This window comes from Mus pahari, chromosome 11 (genome assembly GCF_900095145.1).
Source record: "Mus pahari chromosome 11, PAHARI_EIJ_v1.1, whole genome shotgun sequence".
In the NCBI taxonomy this organism is placed as follows: domain Eukaryota; kingdom Metazoa; phylum Chordata; class Mammalia; order Rodentia; family Muridae; genus Mus; species Mus pahari.
This window is the reverse complement of record NC_034600.1, coordinates 20,126,409-20,138,337: the sequence shown is the minus strand read 5'-3', so window position 1 is coordinate 20,138,337 and position 11,929 is coordinate 20,126,409. Positions and strand designations below refer to the sequence as shown.

Genomic DNA, 11,929 nt, shown 5'->3' with positions numbered 1-11,929 from the left:
AAAAGAAGTCACTAGATATGCACTCACTGATAAGTGGATATTAGCCCAGAATCTTAGAATACCCAAGATACAATTTACAAAACACTAGAAAACCAAAAAGCAGGAAGACCAACAGTTGGATGTTTCATTCCTCCTTAGACTAGGGAACAAAATACTCATAAAAGGAGTTAGAGACAAAGTTTGGGGCTAAGGTGAAAGGATGGACTATCCAAAGGCTACCCCATCCAGGGATCCATCCCATCATCAGCCACCAAATGCAGACATTATTGCACATGCCAGAATGATTCTGCTGTAGAGACTCTGTTATAGCAGCCTCTTGTGAGGCTATGCCAGTGCCTGACAAACACAGAAGTGGATGCACACAGTCAGCTATTGGATGGAACACAGGGAGCCCAATGGAGGAGCTAGAAAAAGTACCCAAAGAGCTGAAGTGGTCTGCAACCCTATAGGTGGAACAACAATATGAACTAATCAGTACCCCCAGAGCTTGTGTCTCTCCTGTATATGTAGCAGAAGATGGGGTATTCAGCCATCATTGGGAAGAGAGGCCCCTTGGTTTTGCAAACTTTATATGCCCCATAGAGGGGAATGCCAGGGCCAAGAAGTGGGTGTGGGTGGGTAGGGGAGCAGGTTGGGGGGAGGGCATAGGGGACATTCGGGATAGCATTTGAAATGTAAATGAAGAAACTATCTAATAAAATAATTAAAGGGAAAAATTAGGGAAAACCAGAGAAAGTTTATGATGTAACATGGACTTCTTTGTTGTCATTTCTGTTTGTTTGATTTTTTTTTTTTTAATTAGACTTTGCAAACAGTCTAAGCTATAGGAAACATTTCTGTTTCTTCAATGCTAATCAAACCAAGACTCCCCATGTAGAAAGCAGGTTCTGTACCAATCAATTGTATCCTCAGTACTTAAAATACTGTATTTATGGTTTCAAAGCTAGGTTGTAGTAATAGATACTCAATCACAGCATTCAAATATGCCTGCTAAATTATTTGAAATGAATGGTAAGTAAATGATATAAAACAATCAAGGCATTCCTATACAGACATAGCTGAAAAGGAGACACAAGTTCCCACTTATCTTTCTTATTTCAACTTGTTTACATAAATCCACTGCAGGACAGAGTGAGGAAACACCATGCTGTTACCCGGCACATACATTCACAGGAATCTTGTGCTTAGAGGGAATGCTCTGGTCACAGGAAACTAAATTGCTGTGAAGCCAGAGTCCTGGATCCTGCCACTTTCATTGTGACAACTGGGGACAACCATATCAAATATCAGCCTCAGTTTCTGTATCTGAATATCAATCTGCATCTTTGCTATGCATTTGCATTTAGCTATTCTGTTACATAGATGGCATAATATACGTAAAATCAGTATTTATAATGTTTTCTTAATGGCCAGCAATTACAAAATGCTGCCATTAGTGTTACTGTTGACACTGCTTAGCTCAGAACCTAGTTCATTGACTAAAGTCCTGTGACTCTTCTTTTCACTTTTAATTAAAAATAAATCTGTTGCAGAATAAATTCTCCCTCCTTATTAGCATTTTGAATAAATGGTTATCCTCCCATTATACCCATCATCTCAGAACTCTACTGTCATAGGTCCCAAGAAGCCAGAGTTTGCTTGTGTAGGGACCAGTAAACCTATATTCTATTTTATCTTCACATGTTAATTGTGATTGAATCTATTTGATCCCATTAGCTCTTCAATCCAAACTGTCTCCTTTTGTTGGCATAAATTTAAGTGATATGCATACTGAACCATGAAAAGAGACCAGTAAAAGATAAGCATGGGTGTGATCTGCTGCCAGAGTGTATTACACTTTCATATCTGTGCTCTGAGCAATACCTCCAGGGAATATGCGTAATAGTAAGAACACATATGCAATGACCCACTACAATCAATCATGCATTCTCAAAGCAGATGATAATAACTTGGGTCCATACTCTATTATAAATGCAAATTTCAAAACTAGCATCAGGTATGTATACATGTTTTTTACATAATATCACTTACTATATTGACAATTTCGTCCCATAAATTCTCCTGGGCATTCACAGGAGTAGTTAGCAACAAGGTCTGTGCATATTCCACCATTTCTGCAAGGCTCAGCTTCACATTCATTTATATCTGATGAAAAAAAAAAGATTATTTATTGATACAAATAAGCAGATGTTAGAAAATACAGGTATCTTAAATAGAATGTCTGAAGAGTGCTATTCCTTTGCATTTATGTACACACATTTCAATAACACAAATGCTCCATAAGCCATCAATTTATTTTTAAAAACAAATTAAATGAATTTCAAATAGAAATGAGAATCCGTTTATATAAAAGACCAAACCATTCCTCACTCTGAAAATTAATATGAGTACTTTGGGGAAATATTTGGTGCATTCTTAGAATTAAATCAAAGAAATTAACCCTGATGAATTGGCTTCTCTTGCAAGATCTCAAATCTATACTGTAGCAATAACTGCCAATTAGCACTGTCTCATTTCATCTTAATTCATTAAAATTCCAACTGACAGAAAGGTTTTAGTTTCTAAATAGGTTGCCTTTGATGAGAAGCAAATTAGAGTTAATAGCTAAAGCTCATTACATGTAAAATATAATAAATGTAAATGATGATCATTTTCCAATCTCATTCATGAGTTTCTAAAGTTAGGGTGATTAGAGGGACATACCTTTGCTCCAACATCATTACACATGATGGAAAACCATCCAAAACAGAAGCCATTCGGTGAATTATGCTCATCTCCATGCTAATTTTGTACAACAGAGAACATTATTGTGAATTTTAAAGATTCATTTTATTTTTTTATTTTTTTCTTCAAGTGTATTTGTGTGTGTTCATTTATACATACGTATGCATGCATGTGTGGAAAGTACAAATGACAGTTACCAGAAGGTACTGGATTTCCTGGAGTTACAGGCAGTTGTGAGCCTGCTGATATGGGTGCAAGGAACAGTGTCACATTCTTTGAAAGAACAACAAACTCTCTGAATCGCTGGAACTATTCTTCATTATACTGTATGTTTGGAATCATGTGAAATTCTAAGCTTTTGGTCCTATCACAATTTCAAATTATTTTAATGTAATTAAAATGACTATACCATTCATTGTATTAAAAATCCAGCTTATGACATGCTTTTCTCTGTATCATATGTACTGAAATTTCTCCTAAATATAATATAATCAATAGCTAATAAATTAAAGCTTGATTTCTAAAACAAAATCATTTGTTTTTTATGGAGTAAGATATAAATATTGACTTTTTTATCTACAGAAATATAGAATAAACTGAGTACTTATGTCTGAAGAAGACCAAATTAAAAAATACAATCTGATTTTGGATTTGAGGGAACAGTTTCATCAATACAAATGAGGACAAGATATAGATGATAGTTTCTAGCAGGAGGAATACAATTCTGTTCATGCACACGGGCCTTCCATATTTGGAGGTAGTAAGGGCATCCTGAGTCTAATGGAACAAGGAAGGGAACAGATTACAGGACCACTTGATGCCATCTGACCTTACTCAATCTTAACATAACTGCAGACTTGGAACAATGCAAGGCAGTTTCCTCTTACACTGCCAGAAAGTCTAATGAAGCCTTTAAAACTGTGGCCTTTAAAACTGAACAGGACAACAGCACAGGGACTGATTTAAGGTTTGATGTTAATAGTTGTCATACATAATTTAATTTTTGAGTAGAAGACATTATATATTAGCATTTTAAGTTTCAAACACCAAACAACATTGTTCCTACTTTAATTTTTAGAACAATGGAATTTTCATCACCAGCAATATGAGAGTAACCAGGAGTTTTCTATGTTAGTAATGATGAATATACACTTATCTCTTTGTTTCATCGAGTCTTCCACATGTGTACACAATAAATAGTGTTCACAATATTTGCATGTGAATCAAAGAGACAGCTAATCTTTTAAACCTTTCAAGTATAGGTACCTCAGTGTCCATTAATAACTATTAACAAAACATAATTAAAGCTATCTGACTCCTCAAAAGCAGGTCAACACCTTTTTCCAGAGTTTAAAATGAGATAAGAAAAAGTAGAGTTGAACAGGTTGAACTTGAAATGTTTTATAGACATATTCCAACTATGGCAACAAAGGATCTTTTCATCACTTAAGTATATAGTTGGCTTTTTAAACATGAAATATATTAAATCTGAATTCATAAAAATATGTAAATGAATTATATACTTAATACAATAGAAAATTTAGCAAGTAGTCGCATGTGTACTTATCTAGTAATATGCAGGATTAAAGAGCAGACAGCAATTACGCAGAAACACTTATGTGTTAGTGTAATGCAGCCTTTCATTGATGAAGGCTATTTACACTGTGATTAACACTGCAAGCAGTCTAAATGAAAACTGACCTCAATTTGTGCAAATCATGTTTAATTAAAGACTAGATAGAAATGTTCATGGGATACAATGTAGTGAAATTAAAATTAAATCTGTATAATAGATTAGTTTTTGTCACAGAGCAAGTCATTACCATTTTCAGATAAAATGTCCACATCTATTTTCAATATAGTGAAATCAAGGAGATTTTTTTTTGTATCTAAGAAGTACTTAACTCTATATTCTTTTCCTTTCTTTAAATAAAAATTCCCATACATGAAAAGTAACATGAAATTTATAGTTTACATATAATAAAAAGGCTGTGCTTCTGTTACTACCATGTAGGAATATGTGATGATTTCATAATGTAGTCCCAATGAAGGCAGAAAGCTGACTTTTGAACACACACAACTTTGCTATTTCCCATGTTGTGTGCTTGGTGCCCAGTGGCCATGCTGTACATAAAGTTCCAGAGAAATCTCATGACTCACCTTTGTCTTACTCATGGCCACTTTTCTTTTTATGTTTTGTTTTGTGTTTTTTGCTTTGCTATTTAGTGAGGAAAAAGTAAAGGAAATAAAGTAGGGAAGCTATGAGAAGATAAGTGAGTTTCCATGAAACAAGAATTTCTGAGTCTAGTATTTAACTATCTCATGGGTTCATTCTTCTGAAAAGATGCGCTGAAGGGGAAGAGCATCCCCTTGAGGGCAGTGCCTTTCCAATGGCTGTCTGCATAGAAAGAGGGACCCTAGAAGAAATGCCCTGCAGTGGGCAGAGGGAACTTATAGAGCCCATCTCCAACAGAAAGGCAGGGCATCAAGTGAGGGATGGGGTTGCTATCCCACACTCACACCTCTGACCCATTTTTCCTGTCTCTAAGAACTGCAGGGATGGAAATGGAGAAGAAGAGCCTGAGGAAAAATAGGCCCAGCGACAGGCTCAAAGTGGGATCCAGCTCAAGAGGAGGCCCCGAGGCCTGACACTATTACTGAGGCTATGGAGTACTCACGAAAAGGAATCTATCATGATTGTCCTCCGAAAGACCTAACAAGCAGCTGAACGAGTCAGATGAAGATATTTGCACCCAACCAATGAACAGAAGATGCTGACCCCCGTGTTTGAAGTAGGAAAAAGCTGGAAGAAGCTGAGGAGTAAGGCAACCCTGCAGGAAGACCGACCAGCAGTCTCAATTAACCTGGACCACGAGATCTCTCAAACACTGGATCACCAAGCCGACTGCATACACCTGCTGATATGAAGCCCCTCAACACATATACAGCAGAGGACTGCTGGGTCTGGGTTCAGAGAAAATGTACCTAATCCTCAAGAGAAGGGAGGCCCCAGGGAGTTTTAGAAGTTTGGTGGGGTGGGTGTGGGTGGGGACATTCTTGTGGAAACAGTAGGGCGGGGAGAAGTTATGGGATGTGGAAGAGTCAGACAGTGGACCAGGAGGGGAATAAAATATGGAGTGTAAGAATAAATAAATAAATAAATAAATAAATGGAAGACAACAAGCATGTTTCTCTCAATTAAAAAAAAAAAAAGAAGAAGAAGAAAGAGCGAGCTTCTAGGGGAAAGAGGCTGTTATTTTGACTACCTATTTTTATCCTTGTTAGAGAATGCATTCACCCTGCTACTTGCTACTGGAATCCTTCGCTGACATCAGCACCTAGTTTCTTTTGCCTTCTGACATAAATACAAAACCTACAACTCTCTAACAAGCCTTCCTTCATCACTAAATTGAACAGCATCCAATCCTGTAGAAGCAGCTACTGGGTTTACAGACATTCCAGAGTGAAGAAGACCATTGTTGGACCTAAACACGGAGGCAGGAGCTGAAGCAGAGGAAGAGTGCCACTTAGTGCCTTGTTTTTCATGTCTTGCCCAGTCTTCTTTCTTAGAACCCAGGGCCACCATCTCAAGGGTAGTCCCACCCACAGTGGCCTGAACCCTACCCCATCAATCACTTACTATAAAAATGTCCTACAGCCCAATCTTATGGAAACTTTTTCTCAATTGAAATTACCTAAAACTGGCCAGTAACCAAGTGTGTGTGTGTGTGTGTGTGTGTGTGTGTGTGTGTGTGTGTGTATGTGTATTTAGCTATCTGTGACAGAGAGACAGAAAGAGATTGTGTCAACCCACGCACAGTTTAGGGATTCATTAGTGAAAACTCTGCTAATAACTGGCAATTTATTCAGATATTCATGTCTTAATTACTTTTGTAGTGCTCTGATAAGATTTCTTGACAAAGACAAGTCATAGAAGGGTGAGTTCACTGTAGTATTATAGCTTAAGGTGACCACAGTACAGAACATGATGGCAGGGAGACAGGCAGGAACAGCATATGAGAGTATATTTTGATCTGCAAGTAAGAGGCTGAGTATGCCAACTATGGGTGGCCTAGGTTTTGCATCCTCAAATCCTATCTCCAGTGACCCTTTTTCAATACTTCCTAGTCTTCCAAAACATTTCAAACAAGTTGGGAGTAAGTATTCAAATAGCCTATTTGGGGGGTGGTTAATAATTCAAACCACCATACTCGAGTCCCCATGAATTGTTAGTCTTTAGGCCGCTATCTATATCAAAATGCAAAATGCATTTAGTTTTATTTCAACTCCACAAATTTCCATAAGCTTCACAGTCACAACATAACACACTTGAAAAGTTCAAAGTCTAAGTCTCTTCTGAGACTCAAAATAATCTCATAATTATAATTATCTGTACAGTCAAAATAAGATTTCGACACAGTGGCAAAGAATATACATTCTGATTCCAAAAGGAAGGACTTGGGGAAATAGTGAGGAAATACTGGACCCTAGCAAGACAGTATCCAAATCCTATAGCTCTATGTCTAATGTCACAGAGCTTAGATGGTTCTATCTTTCCAGCTTTGCTGACTGCCACACATTTTTCTTATAGGCTTGTTCCATTTCTTATCTACAGCTCTCCTTAGCAAATTTTCCACAGCTCTGAAACCTCTAACATCTCGTAGTTTTTACTACAATCTATACTTCATGTTTACAGCTACATGCAATGGCCTCTTAGGGCCCTCATGAAGGGATTCTCCTGTCACCCAGCTCTTCTCAACAGCTCTTTTAACAGAGAACTATTGGATAACCCCTTTCTTTTGTATACTTTCTAACTCTAAGGCAAGAAACATGGCAATCATTGCCATATTTGACTGCCTTTCGGGGATGGAACCTGGCCGCTTCTGTGAATTATATTTGCATAAACATTGATTTGTTGTTGTTTTTAGGAGCAGAAAATTGCTCAGATATTTTGTTTTTACATACTGCAGGATTAGCTGGCTGGGGTCCTGCCCCCAAAGACACCACAGCCTTTATTCTATTGCAAATCAGGTATCTCCTTAGCTCTTTTAACAGGAGACTTGGCTCCACATTAAATTTCCTGATACTCTACCCTATACATTTTGCATTTCTTTCCACCTTGCTTAGGCTTTTGCTGTTGTTTGTTTTTGTTTTTGTTTTTTTTTCTTTCATTGCAGATCTGCATATGGGTGACTCCCAAAAAATCATGTGGCAGGTCGATATTAGGGAGATTTCAAATCTTTCTGAGAAGAGTAGCACCCAAAATTTCAACTTAGTCTCAGACAGATTCTTAGGACAATGGCAAAAGGATGTAATGTTATTTTTCAGATTTCACAAGTATCTAGCACAGTTGCTAATATTGTTTCCTCTGAAACCTTTTACTGGACCTTCATAGTTTACATTGCTCTCATGACTACTGCCGTCCAATCTCCTGTTAGATTCTATTACATCCTGGTATCTAGGCTGACTCATGAAGCCCTGCTCAGAGTGTTCAATCATTACCTCTAGTCTAAAGTCCCAAATGTTTCCTATTCCTCCATAAACAGTATGATCATGTATGTCAGAGCAATGGCCCACTCTGTAACGAACTTCTTTCTTAGTTATTTTTGTATTGCTGTTATATGATACCATGACCAAGGAAGCATAAGGAAGAGGGTTTACTGGGATCTAACATTTTCAAGTAGTTTAGAGCTCAAGATTATCCTGGCTAGGAGCTTTGTTGCAGGCAGGCAGGCAGGCAGGCTGGTAGGCATGATGAGAGCTTATGTCTTGTTTCACAAGCAAGAAGCAGTAAGAAATCTGGGAAAGGCCTCAGATTTTGAAGCCTAAAATCCTATCGCCCTCCACCTCAGCCCAGTGACACAATTCCTTCAACAAGGTCATCAATGCCATACCTCTTAGCCCTTCCTTAACAGTTCTACTAACTGAAGATGAAGTTTTCAAACTTTTTAGTCTGTGAAGAGCATTCTCAGGCAAACCACCGGTCAATGTTAATGTTCATGCAGGAAGAGCTCAGTTTAAATATGCTATCACTCTGAGAAGAATTCAGCTGTTTCTCATGTTCTTAGCCTGCATCTTTTTCTCACATACTTTGCATAAACTATAGCCTAAAGCCTATAGATTTTTTTCTTTGGAGTGACAGGATGTCAATTAACTTTTGTAAATCAAAGCTGCATTTGATAGTTCCTTATTCATGCCTTTCAAAATCAGTCTCTCTACTAACACTTTGCTTCAGCAGAAAACATTTTGAGTGATTGGTCATGTGGCTAAAAGTAGGAGGAAGCAGAAGAACTGGTCTGAGATATACTACCTTAAATTCTGATTCCAAATCCAGATTTAGACAACAAGGAGGGCCCGCTAAACAGAGAAGGGAGGTGGCTAATATGCAGGCAGGGTAGGGGGAAGGTGAATTATGCTGAAGTCTTTCTCAAGTAGGGTTCAGAGTCCAGATACATGTGGTCAAATTTCTAGCTTTGGGTGAGATGGCTTTGTCAGACAGGAGGGTATCAGGCTCTGCAATTACCTTCCTAAAGTTCCCTCAGAATTCCCAGTGGTCCGAGTATGGGGCAGTGTGGTGGCGGTGGCCAACAGGAAACAGGCAGGGTTACTGACTGAAGGGCTCTTTCTTGCATCAAGTTCTCACAGATATCTTCTGATGGTTTGTTAAATTTCTTACTTAGTATTTATCCTTTCCTCTTCATGTACAAATCAAGTCCCAAAAGCTTTAAGATTATTGTTTTGAAAGATCAGATTTCTTGATTTCCTGTTTTACATTGGAGTGTCTTTTTTTCCCCTTGTAATAGTGTTATTGACAGCTAATTAATTACAAGAGCTTATTTTCAAGATCCTACCAGTATTGATCCTTCAGATCATATCTTCTCTTGTTTTCCAATTGACTGTTAAATATAACACAGAACTTTTAATGATTCTTGCCTCTTAAAATAAGACATTTGATATTTTATTTTATCTATAGCCTTTACTTTTCAAATTTCTCTTTCAAGTTTGAATAACTATTGATGAATTCTTGGAATTCTGTTGTGCCATTCGCATGCTGAATTTAATTATGTCATAAATAGAACTACCTAGAGGATTTCCCAGGCATTTCTGAAACAGTAAGATAGATTTTTAATCTCGTATGTGTTTAAGCCTTTTGATCTTGATTTTTGGCTCATTACCAGTAATTCATCTTAAAATACCAAATTAAAAGCAGTTTCTTCAATAAGAGTCAGCTGTATGCCAATATTTTATAATGATATTTAGGTAAGTAACTGAAATATCATATTTTGCACTCGTCTAAGCCCTGAAAACATTTAATTTATTTTGGGATTTCAAATTAAATAAAAATTCCTTTGACATTAATATTAAGGGGGTATATATCCAAATATTCTGCAAAGTTTACTTATAAACTTATCTCTATATTCAGGCATTTGGAAAGCAGGAGTGAAATCAGAGAAATAACAATACAAGTTGAAATGACAATGTGGAAAATGAATAGTTCACAAAATCCCACCACAATGCCTACTGAGACAGGGAGAATCAGTCCTCACCAGGGATGAGCTCTTGCATAGATTGTCTAATCACAAGTGACTAGCCCTGGCAATGTGTTCCTTAAATCAAAGCTAAATGGACTCAGTGAGCTACATGTATTTTTGTGAAACACATATGTATTTATATGTACAGTGTTTGCATGTATATGTTTATATGCATTTATGTATATATAGATATATTTACACATATCACAACAATATGCAAAGGAGAAACCGTGAATTTATGAGTAGGGGATATGATGATATGATTGAAGTTGAAGAAGTGAGGGAAGGTTGGCATAATATAAATGTGATGAGATTGTATGAATTTCTCACAAACTGTAAAATTGTTAAATATACCACCACTACCACCACCACCACCACCACCACCACCAACAACAACAACAACAACAACAACAACAACAAATAGGCATCCCAGTGAACTTGTAAAGCCCAAACTAGGTAGATGCTAGAGTTACTGGAGGTATAATTAAGAGAGCATTATTTCTCTATAAATCAAATATTTGGCAAAAATTATAAGGTAGTATGCAAAACTGTCAGTCAATAGAAGACAAAAAGAATAGATACCTTCTGTGGTAAAATTTTTCACAAAAGTAATCTACTTTCAAAGCTCATTCTGTCTCCATTAAGCATCATTATAATTTGTCTAGTATTAAATATCTATTAATAAAAAATTTGTTTAAAAATCTGGGAATGCTGGGGATACGTAAAACCATCCAATATGTATTAGCAGAGAGAAACTTTTGGTTGGGTTAAGTGATTCAGTTTCTTTTTAAAGTGATTTTTATTAAGGAAAAATGCAAAGTGTAGAATTATTATTGCTGTTGTTTTTGATTGTTTATTTTATTTCTTTTTATGGTGGAATTGAAGTGTTGTTGATGACCCTAGGACTTAACACATATAAGACAAGTGCTCCACTAGTGAGTAAAATCTCTTTCTCTTAAAAAGCTTTCTCTTAAAAGTTTAATATGAAAACATATTAAAGTTCCACACCAGGAAACCTGACTTAAGTGCGTTTTGATGGAATGAAGACAATTTTATTGTATTTAAAAAAAAAAAAAATCAGGTGATTCTCATAGACAGATAGGTTGACAAACACTTCACAGAGTCTTTGCTTACAAAGTCTATTTATGTCTTAATCCATTCATCCATCCATTTATCCATCCATCCATCTATCCATCTGTCTACAATGGCTTCATTGCAAACTGCTAAGACTATAATGATTAATATGTCTTGGTCTCTAACTTTTATCAAGGCTCTTACATTAGAGTAGATAGAAAAGGAAATAAATAATAAATGGTAGTGTTGAGTGGTATATTCCATAACCAAAAAAAGCATTTACTCAAATGAACTCCAAATATCAGCAATCCAACTAGTAGGCTAGAGCATGGTGAACTTTACAGGAGTCAGTGGATTCAGGAAAACAAACAGGTTTTCATACTTAATATATTAATTTATAATTTACTCTAAATTATTTTCTAAAATTAGAATACCTCATTATTTCATTTTTTTATTATTTTCTTTATTTACATTTTAAATGCTATCCCGAAAGTTTCCTATACCCCTCCCCCCCACCTCTGCTCCCCTACCCACCCACTCCCACTACTTGGCCCAGGCCTTGCCTTGTGCTGGGTCATATAAAGTTTGCAAGACCAAGG

General features: G+C 36.7%; 1 protein-coding gene across 3 annotated transcripts in view; it reads right to left on the bottom strand.

The window, feature by feature from the left end:
* Edil3 (EGF like repeats and discoidin domains 3) overlaps nt 1-11,929 on the bottom strand; it is a 474,094-nt gene that overhangs the window by 208,100 nt on the left and 254,065 nt on the right. For all 3 annotated transcript variants that reach the window (XM_021208210.2, XM_021208208.2, XM_029544049.1), the window contains one exon: nt 2,032-2,145. In XM_021208210.2, coding sequence (XP_021063869.1) covers nt 2,032-2,145 — 114 coding nt within the window. The remainder of the gene's footprint in view (nt 1-2,031; nt 2,146-11,929) is intronic.